General features: G+C 38.2%; 2 protein-coding genes across 7 annotated transcripts in view; one reads left to right on the top strand and one right to left on the bottom strand.

Annotated features, from left to right (window-relative positions):
* The window catches only part of SAP30BP (SAP30 binding protein), a 41,134-nt gene extending 21,965 nt beyond the window's left edge, over positions 1-19,169 (bottom strand). The window contains exons 1-4 of one of the 2 annotated variants that reach the window (XM_081935087.1): positions 19,040-19,165; positions 17,782-17,893; positions 16,603-16,712; positions 13,960-14,007 (exon numbers count right to left, since the gene is read on the bottom strand). In XM_081935087.1, coding sequence (XP_081791213.1) covers positions 13,960-14,007; positions 16,603-16,712; positions 17,782-17,839 — 216 coding nt within the window. In that variant the 5' untranslated portion in view covers positions 17,840-17,893; positions 19,040-19,165. Of the gene's footprint in view, positions 1-13,959; positions 14,008-16,602; positions 16,713-17,781; positions 17,894-19,039 lie in introns of both variants that reach the window. The other variant, XM_081935086.1, reaches the window with a different exon arrangement.
* A 24-nt stretch (positions 19,170-19,193) lies between these two features.
* RECQL5 (RecQ like helicase 5) overlaps positions 19,194-22,753 on the top strand; it is a 73,129-nt gene continuing 69,569 nt past the window's right edge. The window contains exons 1-3 of one of the 5 annotated variants that reach the window (XM_081935081.1): positions 19,194-19,282; positions 20,397-20,603; positions 22,435-22,556. In XM_081935081.1, the coding sequence (XP_081791207.1) occupies positions 20,483-20,603; positions 22,435-22,556 (243 nt within the window). In that variant the 5' untranslated portion in view covers positions 19,194-19,282; positions 20,397-20,482. Of the gene's footprint in view, positions 19,283-19,308; positions 19,622-19,948; positions 20,137-20,396; positions 20,604-22,434; positions 22,557-22,753 lie in introns of those variants that run through there. The other 4 variants (XM_081935079.1, XM_081935080.1, XR_014173743.1 and 1 more) reach the window with 4 other exon arrangements.

Here is a 22,753-nt window from a genome sequence, read left to right as displayed (position 1 = left end):
CAGTTAGGTGGCAGCACCTTGTCAATCATGGCTGATTTTAAAAACTAAAGGCATGATTGGATAAGATTGGATTAGGATTTGCACTAATCATCGCTTAGGAAATGCCAAGGTTAAAGTGGGAAGTCAAAAAGTATCGCAGAAGAATGCAACCGCAAACCAGTTTTATACTGTTGTCAGAAAACAACACGGATGTGTTCATAAACCCATCAAGGATCACGCTTAATACAAAAGGAATGTTTTAATCAAGCTTCTCCTGCACTTGTCAAACCTTAAAATCTCAAGGGGGTGGGGAAAATCACATTGGAGTATGTTACATGGCAGATTCATTTCATTAAACTTTTCGGTATACAGAAAGCTTCTAACACGTTACATAGATTTCAGTGTACACGAAGCTACAGTGGGAGAATTGTGTATTTTTTCCCCTTGCCCAACAATGGTGGTGGTGGGGAGGTGGAATGCTAGGGAAATGGAACCCTTAAATGTATTTCCTATGGGTGTATCCGGTTTGCCAGCTTTGTGAGAAGGCTCCAGGCCAAAAGCCAAATTTAAAGATAGTTAAATTTGTTTGAAAGATTATGGCTCAGTGGAAACAGAACAGGCTATATTGTGAAGAAATTACCATATGCCTCTATCTAGAAATCTAATTTTCTAGGTTTCTGGAGGACAATTTAAGTTTATTCTACAAAAGAAAGCAGTAATTTGTTTGCAAATGGGAAGGAACAACCATCAAGATATCAACCATCATATTTTATTCCTTAAATGCTAATGTTTAACAACATCATAGTATAGTAGCAACAAAAGGTTACTCCTGCTTTTAGTTTTAATATGCACAAATCCACAGCACTGAAATAATAGACTTCCAATCAACTCAACAAGATTTGGCAAAATATGATTGGTTATTGAAAGAGTTTAAAAACAGGGATTCCTAATATTGCCAGCAATAATGAATGATAAAACCAATCCCATCGTCAATACATTTTACTACAATGAAGTTTACTAGCCTAGAAGGAAACTCTTTTCATAGATTATGGGTCAACATTATAAATACAAGTAGTCTTTGACTTAAAATAGTTCATTTAGTGACTGAAGTTACAACAGCACTGAGAAAAGTGGCTTATGACCATTTTTCATACTTACGATTGTTCCAGCATCGCTGCGGTCATGCGATCCAAATTCAGACACTTGGCAACTGACTCAAATTTATTACAGTTGCAATGTCAGGTGATCACCAAAGTCAATGGGGAAGCCAGATTCGCTTAACAACTGTGCTACTAACAACTGCAGTGTTTCACTTAAAAACCATGGCAAGAAAAGTCATAAAATGGGGCAAAACTCACTTAACAAACTGTCTCGCTTAACAACAGAGATATGGAGCTCAATTGTGTTTGTAAGTTGAGGACTACCTGCGTGAACACACACACCTTTTCAAAACAAGAGTTGGATTTTTATTTTAGTATACAGCCTTAAATATTTGCACCAAGCATAAACTAGCCAAATCAGCAAAGCTTGTGGGATAACCACTAAGCCTGACTAATAATTCAGGACAAGGGATAAGAACCCCCGAATGTTTAAGACTGCTATATACTCTAGGCAAGGTTTCTTTTACACCTTTACCCAGTACAGTTTTTCCTTGGTTTCTTCTTGGCCCACCTTTTATTTTGTTGAACCTAGTTCTGTTTTGTGAATAACTTTAGTTCTATTTTGTGAATACTGTTAGGAACAAAACCAGTTCAGAATGGTAGACTTCAACTGTTCCCGATTAGTTACAAGGCCAAAATTCTTTAGAGTTCTCCAGCATCTGCTAGCTTTAGTAAGATGCTATGGGTGCACTACACACTCTCCAGAATGATTACCCATTCCCTAATCTGCAGCTATATTTGGACAGCTACTATTTACTTAAAACTACTATTTCTCACTTTTTGGAAAAAACAGGAAAAAGGCACTTTTCTGAACACGTTTAACAAACACTGGAGACTCTCGTGGAAGAAAGGAAGCCTATTATTAGCTTGAATGTGAGATTTCCCTCCCCTCCACAAATACTTAAAATACTATAAATGCTCAGGTCAGCCAAGTAGGTACCGTAGATTATATTTTGCACCAGTAAACTTAAAGCTGCTTACTAAGCAATAGATTGGGAGAATACCCTTGGTCTGATTCTTTCCAAATAATGCAGAAAATTAGCCGGAACATTGTCTAAATGACCAGAGAAGTGGAACCATTCACATTTCCTCTGGTTTGTTTGACAAGACTTAGGCAGATTTTTTTTAAAACTAAAGATAGTCAACAGTCAAGGAGCAGTAATGAAACCTCAGTTTGCCCATCTGAGTTATTAGATTTGTCAGGAAGGGGCACATGGGGAAGATAATAATGTAATGTAATAATGTGAGCCATTGCAAACAAAAATACCATTTATCGTTTGGAAGCCACACCACACCCATGTCAGCAATTTGTGGTATTCAGAACTGAAGGAGTCAGGAGGTTGTTCCAGCTTGTACTGCTGCTAAGGAAGGACAAAGCAGGCATGTAAGAGACATGCCTTATCCTCTAAAAAGTACAGAAAAAAGTTTAAAGAAAAGAACCTACAAAGCCCCAGGAAAAACATTTCCTTATTTCTTTTCATAGTATAAAGAATTGGGGAGAAAGGACAATTATACTGAAGGGACACTGGAGAGCCTCTTTTTATGATGAATGCTTTTACACTGGATGAAGTTATATGATCTGTGGTAGGGGATTATATAGCGTCTACCAAGGTACAGGTAGTCCTCAGTTTACAACCACAACTGAGCCCAAAATTGCTGCTGCTAAGCGAATTTTGCTCCATTTTTCTTACCACGGTCATTAAGTGAATCACTGCAGTTGTTCAGTTAGTAACATGGTTGGTTAAGTGAATCTGACTTCCCCACTGACATTGCTTGTAAGAAGGTCACAAAAGGCGATCACGAAACCTTGGGACACTGCAATTGTCATAAATATGAACTAGATGTCTAAAATTTTGATTACATGACCATGGGAATGTTGCAATGAAAAACGGTCATCGGTCACTTTTTTCAGTGCTGTTGTAACTCTGAAAGTCGCTAAATGAACTGTTGTTAAGTCGAGGATTACCTGTAGTTGAAGATTATTGCCATGCCTCTCTCCCTATTGATTTTGCTTGTCAGCAGTGAAAATTGCAAATGCTGATCGTATGACCATGGGGGCACAGCAACTGACAAGAGTATGAGGACCGGTCCTAAGCAACACTCGTTGAGCACCAGTGTTAAGTTCAAATGGTTTCTGAATAAGTGGTCGCTAAGTGAGGACTACTTGCATTAGAATGATATTGTACTGTCACTCCTTTTTTAGGAACTGGAACATTAACACAGTCCTTTCAATAACAAGTCTAGGTTCAAGGTATACATTAGTTCATACCTGGAAGAAAATGTGGTTTTACAGAATGTTCTCTCTTTAAAAAAAAAAGGAAGCTATTCTCAGAATGCAAAATGTGCACTTTATCTTAGTATTTGGGGAAAATGTTTTCATGATACAATTGTATGACTTCTATGTTGTTTAAAATGATATTTAACAGGAATTGTGCTGCTGAAATTGCTATTTGTTTCTGATTCTGTTCATCAAACAAGCTTCTGGAAAGCTAGGAAACGCCTCCTGAAAGAGAGAGAGTTATGGGGATGTCTGTATCTCAGTTATTAAAGAAAGTCTGAATCAATCTCCTCCTTAGTGAAATTCTCTCTCTCTCTCTCTCTCTCTCTCTCTCTACATACATACATACATACATACATACATACATACATACATACATACATACATACAGGTCTTGGCGTATTCGGTTCTTTTCCCATGTAAGATTGAGAGTATCTTGGCAATGTTTCGACAAGGTCCCACTTGCCATCTTTAGGTTGATGTCTTCAGCTTCGTGCTTGTGCTCGTGTGATCGGAGCTGCCATCTTTCTATAAATATTGGTGGGGGTGTGTGGAGTGCTGGCTTTGTTGCTGTAAGCGGGTTGGTTGGCTGTGTTGTTACATCTTGATTAGTGAATGGAGTTGATGTATGCAGGTTAGTCGGCTGTTTCATAACATCCTGTGTGGCTGAGGTACTAGCTGTGTGCCCATTAGTCTTTTGTGTTGTAACGACCTGGGTAATGGGCTGTGTGATGACATCCTGAGCTCTAATGTAGTGATATCCTGAGTCCTCTGCTGCAACATCCTGGGAGGTTGGCTGCGTTGTAACTTCCTGAGCCTTTGCGTTGTAACCTCCTGAGTCCTGTGATGTAATGTCCTGAGCAGATGGCTGTGATGTAACATCCCAGGCTTTGATTTGGCTCTGAGTTTGCGGTCTGGCCATGTGTTCATGGCATGTGTCAGTTTGTTTTGTGTGGGGGTCGGAGGGGGGTGCAGCAGTTAGTGATGCCGCCGTGGTTTGGCTTCTGGATGGTGGTTGCATTTCGTCTGTGGGATGGGTTTGGGTTTGAGTCTGGTGAGGGTGTTTGGTGGTTGCGTCCTTTGTTGTTCTGGGTCCGGTGTCAGTTTTCGTGGCTGGGACTCGTTTGTTGACTAGGGCTAGTTTCCAGATGTCTGGTAGGTGGGAAATATCGTCACCTTTATTCATGTTGTGGGGGTGTTTCTCTATTTCGACGGCTTCCATAATTATTGTCTTGTTGAAATGTTCAGTTTTGGAGATTAATTTGGTTCCTTCAAAATCAATTTCATGTCCTGTTGCTTTAAGGAGCTGGAAAAGGGAGGAAGTTTTTTCTTCTTTTCTGACTGCATTCTTGTGTTCTGCGATGCGTGCATTTATTCTCCTATTAGTTTGTCCAATGTATGGGCATTTGGGCAGATTTTACATGGTATTTCATAGACTCCTTGGTTTTCTAGCTGGATCTTGTCTTTGGGGTTTCTTAAGATGTTGGCTATTTTCTGGTCAGTGCCAAAGGCTGTCTTGATATTGTGCTTGTGGAGAATTTTGCTGATTTTATCTGTGGTGCCTTTGATGTAAGAGAGGAGGGCGACTCCATTGTCCTGTTCTGTGTCTTGGTTCTTGGGGGGTGTCTCCTTTTGGATTAGGTTGGTAATTGTGTTTCTTTGGAATCCGTTGGAAATTAATACATTTGTGAAAGACCTTGTCAAAACATCGCCAAGATACTTTCAATCTTACACATGAAAAGACCCGAATACGCGAAGACCTGCATACATACATATACATACATACATACATATATATAATATTTTGCATATGGAAAAAACCTACTGTAAGCATAATCTGGATCAAATATCCTAAACTTGTGGGTTTAATGTCAATTAGAGAGAGCCTATACCTTTGGTAGAGCATAGGCTCTGTGTACAAGAGGCCCTAGGATTATTTCCTAGCATCTCTAGACAAAGATAGTAAGTACTCCTAACAGGGACCCTGAAAGCTGCCACTATTATTACATACAACGCCAGATGAAATGAGCCAATGGCATGATTCTGTTTAATGAAGCATTATACTTCATGAATTTGACAAAGGAATTATGTGTGGCAATGTATGGAAATGGAAAAAGGACAAATAACATAGACCCTTAATTGGATCCCTTATTTTTTTATGGAACATATGAGATACATATTAGGGATAGTTTGCCCTAGGATTAGTTCATAATTCAAAGATCGAAGATTTTTAATAGACTCACAATCAATCACCTAACCGGAAAGAAAATAGAATTCATGATACAATTGTTGGTAGTTAGTAATCAAACATTTGGACTTTGTCACTCATAAAGCAATCATTAACATGTACAAAGAGGAAATGCTAACAGTCACTCTTGGAACCACACACATCCCATTGTAATCTCTTCTATAAATTTCCCTTAACTAATATTTCTATTGGAGTTACTGCAATAGTTCTATTGGAGATGGTTATTTTAAAGAAAGTACTCAGAACTGCTAATGAAAACATGCTTCCTCAAACAAGATGCTCCTGTATAACAAATGTAACATCCTGCAACATTTTATATATAAAATTACTGAGAATCCATGACAAAAAGAAGATGCAAGAAATTACAAATGTAACATCCTACATCATTTTATATATAAAATTACTGAGAATCCATGACAAAAAGAAGATGCAAGAAATTTTAGTGTCTGAGACTATATCAATCTCTTCAAAATTTGGCAGTCATTAGTCAAACAAGATTGAAAGGCTGAAAATTATGGCTAGGAACTCATATTTTGCTCTGTAGATATGTGTTCTTTTAAGCCAGGTTTCCAACCTGACAATATTCTCAATAAATATTTGAAAGGGAAGTAGCAGGGGATTCTACTGCAGGCACTCCTTATGAATTAAGTGTTAAAGGTGAGTATTGAAATGTGTCCATGGCATGACTCTATTGATGAAAGTGTTTATGTCAGTCACATCTGACTAGTCCTCATGGATATAGTTAATCATTCCTCTGAGAACACTCCTTGAAAAGCTTAAGCAGAAGAGTTAGTCATACAGTGTTTATTACCTATTGTACTTCTCTATGGTCATAAATCCATTACTATTCAAAATTCTTTCCAGACTGGTATAACATCAAAGCTACAAGGATCTGGGATCGTTATAAAAACAACTGTATTTACATGGTTATTTTTATATCGGTGTTGTAAAATAAAAGCCCCCCTTTTAAAAGGCTGTCCTCAATTGCAGCTAGCCCAGCCCTGGAGTTAAGGAGAAAATTGCTACTTGACATCCATGTCTGAACTTATAAAGCTGACTAAAGCGGGACATGCTGTTCTGTTATTCAACATGACTAAAAAGCTTTAAAAAGCAGCCTTTTAGAAAAGAAAAGAAAAGAAAAGAAAAGAAAAATCAGTCTCCAGAAAGAGAAAGAGTAATTTTAAAAACAAAGCCAAATCAAATCAGCTAGCATTCATATATAGAAAGCCAGGATTTGGATGTTAATTGATTCAATATAAATTGCAAAAATTACAAAAAAAAAGAAGGATCTTTATAGCTTTTTAAATGTTTTTGAAAAACAGAAATGCATGTCCATCTGAACAGGGATTAAGTTTATATTTCAAAACATTTGGTTGAGATCTTCTTTATACCCTCATCTTCTAAGCTTCTTTGTACTATTATATTTGGGACATTAATCAGCCTGGTCAAATTATCAACCTGGGTTTGCCAGTTGAGTCATATAATTGATACAGCTTGATGGGTTAGGAAATACTGCCACTACATGGACAACACGGTTAATTAACACAGATTTTTAGTTAATTTATAAGTCTCAGATTTTTAGATACTGACTGGAATGAAATATAACTTTAAGATGCTTTAAAACACCCCACAAGTATTTTCCTAAGTAAACAAACCAAATAAATAAATATCTCATATATAGACAGAAAGAGAGAGAAGGAATCTAATCAACATCACAATAAGACATCTATTTCTTACTTATTACATTTAAATCCTGAATCTGAAGCTCAGTAGTTCCTCCTCCCATTTTGCCCCACAACAAAAAACCTTGTGAAAGAGTGACTGATCCAAGTTATCCAGAGAACTTCGAAAGCTAAGAGAGAACTTAAACTGGGGCCTCCAAGTCCAACATCTTAACAACTGTATCACATTGGTACTCTGTGGTATCAAAGTATAATGGACATATTTTGGGAAAAACGTAATTGTTCAGGATTGAGTTTAAAATACTTGAGTATGTGAACCAATATTAACCAAGTGATAGTAAGGAAACAGAAGAAATTTGTCCAAAATAGATTAAAATGCCTTCTTACAGCAGGTTTATACATATCTCTGATTTGTAACATATACAATAGATATGGCTGGAAAACACTTTATATTTCACATTTATAGCGCTTCAGTAGATATATTTACAGATCACTCCGGTAGGGTTGATAGGTAGGTATACATTTAAAAGTTATACATGTGCTGAGAAACATTGATCCAAAAACTAGCAATATAAAGCTCCCAGGAGAATCTTGATTTTAAGGTGGGAAGATTGTAAAATATAGAAAGTATGAAACACACACACAAATGCGGTGATCAAATGGAAATGGAAAAGAGAAGCAGCTTTTTGCCTTACCAAAATTGTTTCATGTGGGAAACTGGCAAAAGAGAGAAAGGAAGGAAAGTTCTGCAGACATTGTAGCACTAGTTGGGCTTCACTGCTTTGTGTTTCAAATCAGTTCTACCAATTATTCAAATGGATTGGGGTTGGGAGATGGGAACTGCTTAATGCAAAACATTAGGTACCTATTACTTTGGTTGATGGAGGTGGCCATATATTAATGCAAGTGGCCACTAAAAAGCAGCATCTACAAAACAGTTTCATGGGGCTAGCAATCTCCCTCTCTCTCTATGAACCTTTCAGTTTCTCTTGAACTATTGACTGCAAGAGAAAAATCTGCTTGTCATTTTACATATACATAAAGCAGTGTATAATCCTATTTATTATTTAATAGGAGCTGAACAAATGGTGATTATGTCTGGTCCTTGAGTTCCAGACATCTCGGCACTCCTATGCTTACGTGATCACCATCTGGGTGCTTATCAAGCCATTTGCACTTATAACCAGTTGCCAAGTGCCCCATGATCACATGATAATCATTTGCAATATTCCGCGATGGTTTCTACAGAAAGTCAATGGGGAAGACAGCAGGTTGCTGGGGTAAGTCTCTGCCACCCCCTCTGTGCCCACACTGCAATGGTCACTTGCACACCAAAGCACCCACCCCCAACCCTTGCTGTGCCTCCCTCATACTCTCGAAAACACATAACACACTTAACCTAATCCATAACCCCATGCACTATTATGTGGAAAGGGGGATTATTGGAGCATTGCCACAGCCCTAAGTATTTAGGGATTACTCTAGCTAGGGCTCTAACATATAAGCAGCACTGTACCAACATTAAACTGAAGATCAATGGATGAAATAATATCCTCAGGAAATTAATGAGCTCTACCTGGAGAGCCAAACCAAGAGTCCTTAAGATAACAGCTCTAGCTCTTTGCTACTCAGCAGGCAAATACAACTGCCCAATCCGGTATAAATCAACACATGCTGGGAAAGTAGATGTTGCTCAGAATGAAGCTAGCAGAATTATTATCGTATGTGTTAAACCTACTCAACATAAAATCTATCACTTAGCCGGCACTCCCGCTACTTGCAAAGCAGCAGCATGCAGAGGTAGACTCAAATCATCAACATCTAGACAACACCCTCTCTATGACCTATAACCAGCTCAGCAGAGACTAAAGTCAAGGAAAAGCTTCCTTAGGTCGACAGAAGACTTTAAAGAATTTGAAAGCAGAGTGGACCAATGGAAAGCTGGAAAGACCCAACGCTGGATGGAACCAGTGGAGGAGCTGGGACCTGGGTCTGATGAAAGCTGGGAAGCATGGAAATCATTGAACAGACTGTGCAAGGGCATAACAAAATCCAGAGACATGGGGTTATCTAGTTGCTTATGCTCTTTGCGACTGTGGTGACTTGCAGGCAACACATATGTATACCTGTCCTTTGTGCCCTGATCAGTGTACACTCGAGAACCTCATGGCAGCATGACACAACACAATTAACGCTGCTAGTTTCTGGGCAAGATTTGTTTAATTTGTACATATTTTAATCTTGTATTTTATATTTTAAATGTTATATCATATAGAATGCCTTATTTTACTTGGGAAGCTTCCGACACGAATAAACAAACCCCATACCTTTTTCCTGACCCACATGGCATCTCTCAGACTCCATGCACTGTCCCTGACCCACACAATGCCTCTTACCTACTCATAACTTTTCCAACCAGCACTTCTCACATATACCCTTCCACCTTCCCCAACCTGCGCAGCACCCCTCACACACCTCTTGCACTCTTTTAACCTATGTGGTACCCCCTCTTGCAACCCTCACTCTCTCCCTGGCCCTCTCTCACAACTTCATGACCTCCCCCCCCCGCACATATCCTCTCCAATCTTCCCTATTACCCCTTTGCTTCTTTCCCCACCTTCCTGTGGGCCTGGTACTTGCAATTTCCTACCAGTCTCCCCACTAACTTTGGTTATGGGAAGCCAACAGGAAGTCGTCTCACCTAATGACTGTGATATTTAGTTGACAATGGCAATTGGGACTGCAGAGATTGCTGTTGCAATGTGGTGATGCATCACTTTACTGAACGAAATTCTGTCATTGTAAATTGAGGAATACATACCCGGTCCAATTTTTTTAACAACTCCAAATTAATCTCAAGCACTGCATGAACTTCACAAATCATACTAAAGATAAAAATTCCTCAAGGGGAAAATAACTCAAGAAGCTTGGGAAATTTTGAAAAATGAGATTACAAAAGCTCAGTCTAGCACAATACCAATGAAGAAGAAAAATAACAGCTCCCCAAAAAACCCAGCATGGCTGCATAAAGAACTCTCCGACAAATTGAAAGACAAAAAAGTTAAGTATAAAAAGTGGAAAGAGGGGGACATAACTAAGGCAGAATATCAGCAAATAGCCCGAGCCTGTAAAGATGAAGTAAGGAAAATTAAGGCTCACAATGAAGAAAGGCTTGCCACAAAAGTAAAAAATAAGAAAAAAAGCTTCTTCCAACATCTTAAAAACAAGCAAAGGGTTAAGGAAACAATTGGTCCGTTGCTGGGAGAAAGTGGCAAGAAGGTGACAAGCAACATGGAGAAAGCAGAACTATTAACTCATTTTTTGCACCTGTCTTTACACAAAGGGATAAAACAGTCCAACCTATCAAAAACAGCACCACAAAAATCAGATTAGGAACACAAATTGAAATAGGGAAGAAAATGGTAAGTGTGCACCTGTCTACCCTAGACGAGTTCAAATCATCAGGACCAGACAGATTACACCCCAGGGTTCTGAAGGAACTGGCAGATGAGATCTCAGAACCACTGAACTATAACTTTCAGAGATCCTGGCACACCGGGGAAGTGCCAGAGTACTGGAAAAGAGCTGATGTGGTTCCCATCTTCAAAAAAGGAAAAAAAATAGATCCAGAAAACATTTAGACCTATCAGCCTGACCTCAATACCAGGAAAGATTCTGAAAAAGATAATCAAGCAATGAATTAGTGAACACCTAGAAGTAAACAAAGTAATAACCAAAAGCCAACATGGGTTTGTCAAAAACAGATCACGCCAGACTAATCTTATTGCATTCTTTGACAAAGTGACAAAATTAGTGGACTGGAGGAATGCCGTTGATATAATTTACTTGGATTTCAGTAAGGCATTTGATAAGGTAGACCATAACCTACTACTAAAGTAGAAGAATGTGGGTTGGACAGCATCACCACCAGAAGGATTCGTAACTGGCTGACCAACTGCACTCAACGTGTAGTCCTCAATGGAACTGCATCTTCATGGAGGGAAGTATGCAGTGGAGTACCCCAAGGCTCTGTTTTGGGCCCAGTACTCTTCAACATCTTCATCAATGATTTGGATGAGGGAATAATGGGGAACTTATCAAATTTGCGGATGCCACCAAGCTGGCAGGAATAGCCAACACTCCAGAAGATAGGCTTAAGATACAGAAGGATCTTGACAAACTTGAACATTGAGCACTATCTAATAAAATGAAATTCAATGGTGAAAAGAGTAAGGTTCTACATTTAGGCAACAAAAACGAAATGTACAGGTACAATATAGGTGGTACCTTGCTCAAAAGTAGTAACTGTGAAAGGGATCTTGGAGTCCTAGTGGACAACCATTTAAATATGAGCCAGCAGTGTGCAGCAGCTGCCAAAAAAGCCAACACAGTTCTAGGCTGCATAAACAGAGGGATAGAATCAAGATCACATGAAGTGTTAATATTACTTTATAATGCTTTGGTAAGGCCACACTTGGAATACTGCATTGAGTTTTGGTCACCACGATGTAGAAAAGATGTGGAGACTCTAGAAAGAGTGCAGAGAAGAGCAATAAATATGATTAGGGGATGGAAGCTAAAACATATGAAGAACGGTTGCAGGAACTGGGTATGTCTAGTTTAATGAAAAAAAGGACTAGGGGAGACATGATAGCAGTGTTCCAATATCTCAGGGGTTGCCACAAAGAAGAGAGAGTCAAACTATTCTCCAAGACACCTGAGGGTAGAACAAGAAGCAATGGGTGGAAACTAATCAAGGAGAGAATCAACTTAGAACTGAGGAGAAATTTGCTGACAGTTAGAACAATTAATCAGTGGAACAGCTTGCCTCCAGAAGTTGTCAATGCCCCAACACTGGAAGTCTTTAAGATGATGTTGGATAGCCATTTGTCTGAAACGGTATGGGATTTCCTGCCTAGGCAGGGGGTTGGACTAGAAGACCTCCAAGGTTCCTTCCAACTCTGCTATTGTATTGTAAAATTTGGAAACTGGTTCTTAATACAATTCCCTGAAACGTATAACTCCTTTTCGGACATCTGCATTATTTCTCACCATTTGTGTTAAGAGCCCATACAAAGCATAATACTGCATTTCCTAATCATTAATCAATCTCTGATATGGAAGATTAACTTAGTTACTCGTAAAATTTAAATGCTCATATATACTTTGTAGAAGGAGAACTGTTTTGAGTCTATGGTAGGATCAAAATTAGTAGCATTTTTTTCTGATTAACTGCGACTGATGAACTGTGCTAAAGTTCACAAAATCTTGTATCTTTTAATAAAAATCTGAAAATGTGCTATCCAGAGGTGGAATTCAGCCAGTTTGGGGGAACAAGGTGATAATTTTACATCTGGAACCAGTAGTTGCAAGAACTGACAGGCCCTGCCCACTCTGCCCCCCCTCCTCCAGGAGTCTCCACGTGGCCCGTTTTGGGTGCCAAGTAAGTGCAGGGCCCGCACAAAGGCTCTGGGAAGGCAAAAAACAGGCCTCCTGGAAGTTTTGAAACAGGCCCGTTTCTGGCCTCCGGAGCCCAGGGGAGGCCATTCTCGCCCTCCCAGAGGCTCAAGGAAAGCCTCCAGAGCCTGGGGAGGGTAAAAAATAGGCTTCCTGTACAGATGGTATTTAGATCCTAAAAAATTATCATGCATGTACCCAAATGTTCAACCAAAATGTTGGAGATGCAGTTGCCTAGATGCTACTTTTTTCCATGTATGGTGGACTTGCAACAAGGTTAAAGCTTTTTGGATAAAAATATGGTGGGTTATGCAAAATGTATTTAAGAAAAGAATACAATTTACTCCGCAAATGTTTTTATTGGGTATAACTAAGGACTTTACTAAAGGGGAAACAAAATTGGCCTTGTATATGGTCACAGCAGCTAGGTTGTTGATTGCGTAACATTGGAAAAAAGATTTTTTACTGACAATTGATCAATGGATTCAGAAAGTGGCGGGGTTTGCGGAAATGGCAAAAATCTCAGCTTTTTTAAAAGCTCAGAAGCAGGAGGATTATACATAGGAATGGGTAAAATGGATTGATTACATACAGAATAAATACCAGACTAGGAGGTATTATGTAGCCTTTAGGTAAGAATGTTTAGACTGATAGATGATCAGAGTAAATAATACATGGAATGCTTGGAATTGTTAGAGTGGTGTATAGCGGAAGTCAGGGGGGGGATTGAGTGGGAGATGGGGGTGGGGTAATATATACGCATAATTAAACTAGAAGATGGGATTAATGAAGTATTGTTATTTTAAGAGAAATTTATATTATGATTTATATATGTTTAATTAACTTAGAAGATGGGATTAATGGGCTATTGTTACTTTAAGAGAAACTTATATTATGATTGTTAGGAGGTGAGGGGGTACAATATGTGAATGAGTAATCTACTTTAAGACGGGGGAGGGGAGGGGGTAAAGTATTTGGTATAATATTTGAATGAGAAATTTTTGGGGGGTTGGGGGAGGGGAGGGGGCATAGTATCTGTATGTGATTTACACTGTATGGTGGGGGGGGTGTTAAAAGTTACAGATGACTAACTAAATCACACTATTATACGCTTTGCAATGTATTCCCATTCCATCATAACACACTTCCAAATACCTTCAGATCATCAGCCTCAGGTTTTTCAGTCTCTGAATCGTCATCTTCCTATAAGACAAAGAATGTACAGAATTAAGCTTTAAACTATCAGCAAGTTCTTGCGTATTTGGCAAGGGACTTGCACTAAATAGCCTAATTTTGCTTTTAAATTCAGCTGGGCTGCCCTCTCAACTTTCCCAAACTCTGTAAAAACAGCCATTCAAGGAGAAAAAAGGTATAAATAAATTAAGTTTACTTCTAAAATAGTAGGGTAGATTCTAGGAACTCACACAATACTGGATTTCTTTTTTTTTTTAAAGGCACTGCAAGTCAACAGATAGGATACATTTTTTCAGTAGATAATTATTTTTTCGCCAATTTTATTCTAATAAATAAAGGTCACACTAGGCAAACATGAGGACAACTAGCCATGTACCCACTTAACGCACAGTATTCTCTGATTCTAGAGACTCCAAAACAGAGTTTCAAGATGGCATAATGTGCATTTGTAAGAAAACAATTGCAAATATTGGATACAGTGGAATGTGGGGTCCTTGGTATCCTCTGAGCTTGAAAGTTTTCTTAAACAATGGAATGAATGGAAAATGAGAAAGAGCACTTTTCTAAAGATTAGCATACAACTATTACCATAGAACTGTAATATCAATCAATAGCATGCCCCAGGTTTTTCATTGCTAAACAATGGCCCTGAAATTCTGTAACACGTCTACTTTAGGGTTCAACAATACTGTAGGTTACAGCCTCCACATTTATTATCACATCCACTAATGTCTTTCTGAAGCTGAAGTTGTTATCCAACACGAGATTAAATACTGAATAATCAGTTATAGGAATGCCCACAATAAAAAGGATCACCTAATTCCTTTGCCACATTATGAAGAAATTTAAAAAAATTGCAAATATGCTTTTTTCTATATGAAGAATGGAATTATGGATACCATTATTTAAGATTAAGCTTAGAAGAATTTATGAAGATAAAAAGCATCACGTTGTAACTCTGTAATTTAATTTTAACATAGCTGCATTAAACATCAATATTGTGAGCATATGTGGCAGAGGTTTGGGATGAAGTATCAGTATTATATTATTAACACACAGTTCTCCCTCTTATTGCTACTAACTGATCTAAAAGAAGTGGCAGGAATCCTGAACAGGTGCCCCGGATGTGTCTTGACATGGATAGGAAAAGAAACTTAATGTAGACAATAGTATACAGTAACAACCATCTGCAAAGGATATCAAAATAAGCAACATGGTAGACAAGGTGTGGAATTCCTGCTATTGAGCAAGTGTACTGATGCATGCACATAACAAGTGGGATTTGCATTGTCATATTCAAATATTTGTATTATGATGGTTAAATAAACTGCCATTTTGCAGATGCTTTTGATAGCACTTATAGGTTCTGTCAATCAGTATAGAGATAGAGAATCTCACTCAGATGAACTGTGCTACATTTATGCATTTATTCTGAGGTGTTCATGCAATAGCATTAGGCCAAATGCTGGATATTATCAGCTATAAAGCAAGTTATTATTATTTTTTAAAGGATTTCACCTGGTTTAAATATTCTTGGGATTTATTAACATGGAAGGATGGTTCTTGAAATAAAAACTAAGTAGTTGGTCAAAGTATATGAGCAATATACTTATCCTACTACTCAGATTAGAGTATCTTCTCAAGAGGTCATCTTTACATGTCATATTAAATTTCATTTTAAGCAGGAATCAGAAGTATTTTCATGCCACTTAATTATAAAAAATACTTATGCATCTAAATAATAGATATTTGGAGATAATACAAAACTGAATAGAGATGCACATAAGAATGGAAAAGTTACAGGAAAGTTTTACTTCCTTCACACTAGTAAAATGTATAGGAATTCTCAGTTACAACCCCAGCTGAAGGGATAAAAGAGGAAAATATGTTTGGGAAATGCCACAGTATCTTGGTATAAATTATCCTTTGAAACTGCCAATTTTAAAATACCATCTGAAGGCTATTTTAAATTATCAATTTAGAAAACTGCCCAACTCACAATTGCAACTCTGGGCACTCAGCATTAGATTAAAAGCAAGAAAACAAAAATATGCAAAAAAGTATAATAAAAAATAACACATCTTAGACTAATCAAATTTCATAGAATGGGCTAATCTAACATCCTGGCCAAAGAAAGGAATGTGGCCTAAAGCAAAAAAATGTAGAGAAGATACATTTAAAAAGCTTTGCAAGAATAATCAGTTTAAGCAATGAATGGGGTGGAAGGAATAATAGTGTAAGGATCACTACCATATAATCATGTTATAGCTGTTTTTATCAATTTATTTATATTTTACTTTTAGATTCTAGAATTTAGAAATTTACTTCTAGAATCTAGAAATTTCTTGTGTACATCAACTATAAATTAGATCATTTTATTTTTACATTAAGATTTGATCTTGCAAACAAAAAGGTATTTTTATTCAAGGAATTTAGAGATAAATGAGCTTTTCCATTTTATATAAGCATTCCGCTAGCAATTCTGTGATAACTTCAAATATATGTAAACAAAAGCAACAAAGAAGATAGAAAAAGTTAATATTCTTATTATGCTCTAGTGAAGTCTGCAATCCAAGTCTGATTGCTTTATAACAAAATACCTACTGACTGTCTGCTGTTTTCATCATCATCTTCATCATAACCATCCTCTTCTCCTTCCATTTTACTGAAATCATCTTCTCCATAGCTTTCTGACACCAAACCAGCTTTTTCTTCTAGACCATCCAAAGGAAGAAAATGGTTAATAGCCACTTTGCAATACAGTGAAAATAAACGCAGAAGATTGATACTTTTGTACAAAATCACAAAAATACACCTGCTGAAATAAATCTACCCTGCTAAACAAGAACTATGATCTTTTACTTTTCTTCAGGCCCTCTAGTGTAAGTTCTTTCTTGCTAACTGCCCAATAAAATACCAGGTATTAATCTTACTATATTTTGCATATATCATGGCACTTAAAGGTGTGTGAACTTGTTTAAATTTACACTGTTTCTGCAGAAATATAACCTAAAACATAATCTGTTCTCCATACAGATACTAAAACTAATTAAAGAGAAGCCAAATAAACAAATGAGTCAAAATATTACAATTGATTTATTTACTGAGGAAAGCTACAAACTGTAGAGTGGCTAAAGTAAATGACCCTCTAGGGCAAGGGTGTCAAACTGCGGGCTGGATGCATTCACATGCAGGCCACACCCATCCCAGCTCCGCAAATGGGAAAAAATGTTGTGAAACATCATGTGATGGCAACGTGATGTCGTGAGTTTGACACAAGTGCTCTAGGATTATCAATTCATTTGAAGGGGAAATTCAGGAGTTTCAATCAATGATTGATGATAATCAGATGTGAGTGTGAAAGGTTTGCCTTATTTAAATAATGGAATTCTGAGTATTCACTTTCAAAATCTGAACTTTGCAACACAGGTAAAGGGAAGTGTGTTATGGGTCAAACAAAGGAGATTTTTAAGCATCTTCAAAAAACATTGTTGATCCTTTACCAGGCTAGAAAATGTTAAAAAAATATTTCCAAAGAGTTTGAACTCTATCAGTCCAATTTCAGGCAGACTGTGTACAAATAGAGATAATTAAACACCACCATTACCCTTGCCAAGAGTGGTTGACCAACCACAATCATACAAAAGGCAAGGTGTGTAATACTTTAGGAAGTGTCAAAGAGGCCCAGAGTAACATTTAAGGAACTAAAGGCTTTTTTTCCACTGGTGAATGTCAGTGTTTGTGAAACTATCATCAGAAAAACACTGAACAACAATGGTGTACCTGGCAGGGTTGCAAGGAGAAAGCCATTACTCTCCAAACGAAGAAAATTGTTGTCCATCTACCATTTGCGAAAGACCATGCAGACAAACCAGAAGGCAACTGGAAGAATGTTCTGTGCACAGATAAGACCAAAATAGAAATTTCTGACTTGAATGAAAAACATGTTTGGTGAAAGGCAAACACTGAATTTCAGCATAAAAACTTTATCCCATTTGTGAGACATGGTGGCATTACCAGTTACTGGAAGCAAAGGTTCACATACACAGGTATGCAGTTCTGAATCATTTTTCCCAATAAGTCATTAAATATGATGCTTTGGCTCATTTGTTTAATTAGGTTCTCTTTATCTAGTTTAGGATTGGTGGGGAGAACAGATCACATTTTAGGTCTTTTAAGCACCACTGTGTATATACCAAACATACCAAGTCAAATGTTTGATATTTTATCTAACAACTAGTACAGTAGAGGGGACATGGAGGCTCAATGGCTAAGACGCTGGGCTTGTCGATCAGAAAGGTCAGCAGTTTGGCGGTTTGAATCCCTAGCACCGCGTAACGGAGTGAGCTCCCATTACTTGTCCCAGCTTCTGCCAACCTAGCAGTTTGAAAACACATAAAAATGCAAGTAGAAAAATAGGGACCACCTTTGGTGGGAAGGTAACAACGTTCCATGCACCTTCGGCGTTTAGTCATGCTGGCCACATGACCACGGAGACGGCTCTTAGGCTTTGAAACTGAGATGACCACCGCCCACTACAGTCGAGAACAACTAGCACATATGTGCGAGGGGAACCTTTACCTTTAATATGGTAGAACTCACACTGAAGAGGCTTGAAGAAAGCAGTTGCTGCAAGTAATTGTGTGGGTTGAAGTTAATTAACAGCGTAGCCAAATAAAAAGGTGCCTCATACTTTCAGAAAGACACCTTTTCTCCAATAACCAAATGATCCGCCCAATATCATTAGAGAGGAATATATACTGCCACAACACCCATCAGCCAAGAATACAGGGGCTACAACCCCTTCTGGGAAACGGGGGATGGAGAGAGAAAGCTTCAACGGGGAGTAAAGCCCATTTATCATACCTCCCTGAACACGAAGCAGCCAAAGCCAACCAACCCTATGATGCATAAGCACACCCAGCAAAGACTCGAAGCTGACTGGGAGCCATCCCGACCAGCTTCCAAAGAAGAAACGAGGCATAGCGTCTTATTAAACCCAACCAAAATCGCCGCCGCCGCCGCCGCCCCAACGTCTTACCCGTCCCTCCTCCTCGATCGCTACCGGCCCCGCCGGCCTCGCTATCAGACTCGGGCTCGGAATCTTCCGCGTAAACCGCCAAGGAAGATAGAACGCTTTTTTTCGCCGCCGCCGCCATCTTCCTTTTCGAACTCAGTTAAACTCTCTTCCGGCGCAAGAAAATAGCGTCAGCGAAGCGATCGCCGGAACTACCGTCCTTCTGTTCGGGACCGCGATAGCCGCGGACTAATGTTCTCCTCAAAGGTATCTCCCTCCCTCCGTCCCAAGGAGGAATTTGTGTATTGCCGGGTGCCTTTCAAAAAGAGCATTTCGCCCCCCAAGTCTCGGCTCTTCAACGCCCTCTGACATCATCAACTCACGCCGAAGCGCTGCCGAAGTCCCAGAGGCTGCTGGAAAATGAAGTCGTCTGAATTAACCGGCATTCTGGCAACGGCTGCTCCCGCACTGGAGCCTTATGGCGCAAGGATGTAGTTTCGGAGAGCTGGGAAGTTTAGTACCTAGTTTATGGGTGCACTAAAACGCTTCCATCCCCGCCGGGCCGCGGTCTCGAGTTTCGGTCTCGGCTTCCCTCAGGTGAAAAAGGTTGGAGATACTTGGAGATTATTTTTATGCCGCCGATTTTTTTTTAAATCCCTTTCCCTTCGGACAAGGCTCTGAAATTTTCATCATCCCTCTTTTAACCTGCTAGGTTTTTCTCTGGCAGATCTGCGTTAGAACTCATGTGAGAAAAGTGATAATAAAAAAAGATCAGGAAATTCAAATTGGTCTCAGAATTGTCGGTTAAATAGCGATTTGTTCTCCAAGCCCGCCCACCCACCCGCTCCTTGAAGAGTTAAATATTATATCGTGCGAATTTAAAAGATGCGTTTTGTGGAGCATTTTCTGAAGGCTGACCTAAAAAAAAAAGCTAACATTTGGCTTAGTGCTTTTGCGCGAACGCCACTTGAACGACCCCAAAACTATAGCCTTAGCTGGGAAGAGTAATAACATCCGGAAAAGACAGCTGCTTCCCTATTGCTTAGAAAATCGCATGGAATTGAGCTCCATTTGAAGGAAACGGAGATTTGGGACACAGGAGCTGCAAGGCAGTAGAAAAAGTAGTACATATAAGACAGTAATCTGCATTCCGAAAAAGCAAGATAATAGTTAAATTTCTTGTGCCATAGCTTCTTTTAGTCTCTATAATCCAATATATTTATAGCTTTGCTTTTTCTATAGGCTAATGAATAGCAAGAACCCTCTTGTATTTTACTAAATCAGAGAATATAGCTGGCATGGTGATGGTTGTATAAAAATAAATTATACTTCATTTTAAAGAAGATGGCATTATTGAAATACATCTGTTATGCCTATACAGGTGATGGTTTGCAAGAAAAGAAAATAATTGCATGAAGACCCTCTCCTTACCTCTAGTTTGAATTATTCCTAGTATTGGCTTTTAAGATGAGTAACATCTCTTCCTCAAGATTGGAAGATAGAGTTCTGCAAACTCTGACAAAAGTTTTTGGATTTAACTCTTTCAAGACTTCATTGCAAGGAAGTGCAACTATGACTGTGGTAAAAGGTAAATCGCAAGTACTTTTTATGACAGTATAAAATATTTTAAACATGTCATTCAAAGATTCCCAGCTTTCCAAAACATGGCAAGTATTAAATTCTATTCCCTGCAACAATAAGATAAAAATGTACAGTGAAAAAACTCTGAATATTATAAAAGACTTTTTTTCTACTGCTGAAATTACATAAAATCTTTTAGATTCATTATTTCAATTGCAGATTTCCCTAGACTCTCTTAAAATGAGTAATTGAACTTGGCCAATCCGTACTAAAAATTGATTTATCTGGAAAATAAACCCCAATTAAACAGACTGTTTTCTAAGGCAATGAATTGTCAGTTCTAAAGGTTATCCTAGCTGAGAAGTCATATAAATGTATTACAATTCTAATACATTTAGAAAATGCTTGACTGGTGATGGATTTTACATCAATTTAGATGATGCTGGCTTAGCTTCATAAACTAAAATGTGATTTACTACAATTTATTCTGAAAGATTTCAGTTAACAGTAATTTCCTAAAACATCCAAACTGAAGAGCTATAGACTGGAGTCAGTTTTCATCATTCCTAGAATGGAAATCAAAGAAAACTGCACAGGTAGTCCTCAACCTATGACCACAATTTAACCCAAAATTTATGTTGTTAAGTGAGGAAATTTGCTAAGTGAGTTTTGCCCCATTTTACAACTTTTCTTTCCACATTTGTTAAGCAAATCACTGAAGTTTGTTAAATTAGTAACAGGTTGATAAGTGGATCTGGCTTCCGCGTTGCTTGTCAGAAGGTTGCAAAAGATGATCACATGATCCCAGGACACTGCAACCATCATAAATATGAACCATCTGTCAAGCATCCAAATATAAATAGCTTGACCATGGGGATGCTGTAATGTTCATGTGAAAAATAGTCATAAATCACTTTTTTAAAATACTGTTGTAACTTCAAATGGTCACTAAATGCTGTTGTAAGTTGAGGACTACTTGTAAGTCATGACTATTTTTCTGACCCACAAAAATGAACCATTTCACGTTAATTCAACAACCCATAACATTAAACCAATATTAGTCCTGTTCTTTCGGCTGGGAAACCAAGCACCTCTAGTTCTCCCAGCCTATCTGGAATCAAAGCAAATAGAAATCCAGTCCCATCCATCACCCAGAAAAAGAACAGCAGCAAAGAGCTTGTTCTCCTCACCATGGCACTCAGCTCCATATTCCATTTGCCCTGCACCTGCTGTACCAAAAGAGCATGCTGTACAAAAAATATGAGAGTTGGATAGTGTGCATGCATGCAGGGCTTTTTAAACAAGGAGTTGTTTTCTTATAAAGATAATTTATTATTTGGCATTCAGAAGTGCAAATTTCATAGTTACATTTGACTAATTTCATAGGCATCCCATGTAAGAGTGAAACTCATGGACACATTTCAGCAACATCAATGACATGGTCATTGCTATGAGGCTTTGTGGCCTTTTGATGGCCAATTTAGAGCCTCCTTTAAATAATATCTGGGTATATGATACCAGAATCCACTCATTAAACTTGATCTGTGGTCCTTTTTTTCTGGCTTCAGCCTGAAAAAAAAAATTTCTGTCACTGAATAGCAGAAAGTCAAGCTCACTCTGATCAAAAGCATTTCTTTTAAATCATTTTCATAGAGCACCTAGCTCTAATATGTTTTACTACAATACATTGTCTCAGTAGTGTGCTTATATGGATATATATAAAGTTTGATATCCTATGCATATCCTAGGAAACAAGTTGTTCTGGTCTTCAAATCAGAATCCGGAGACACTTGTAATTGAAAAAAATATCTTTGTACATTTTATTGTTGCTTTTGCAGGGGAAAAGGATGTTTTTGTATGTATGCCAACAGGAGCAGGGAAATCCCTGTGTTACCAGCTTCCAGCAGTTTTGGCAAAGGGCATCACGATAGTGATTTCACCATTAATTTCACTTATTCAGGTATCTTTTACAATTATTTGAAAGAAGAAATACATTTCTTTAAATAGGAAAATGTCTTAGAATCTGCCTTTTCTGAAGAGCTTGTTAGCTTAATTCAGATCAATAATTACAGGTTATTGTATAATTCAATCTCATAACTGAAAGTAATTGGAAGTTCTGGAATTAGCATTTTCTGTGCCTTCCGGTATTACCACAGT

Source organism: Natrix helvetica (assembly GCF_964273705.1).
Source record: "Natrix helvetica genome assembly, chromosome: 1".
Lineage (NCBI taxonomy): Eukaryota > Metazoa > Chordata > Lepidosauria > Squamata > Natricidae > Natrix > Natrix helvetica.
This window is presented reverse-complemented; position numbering and strand designations above follow the sequence as displayed.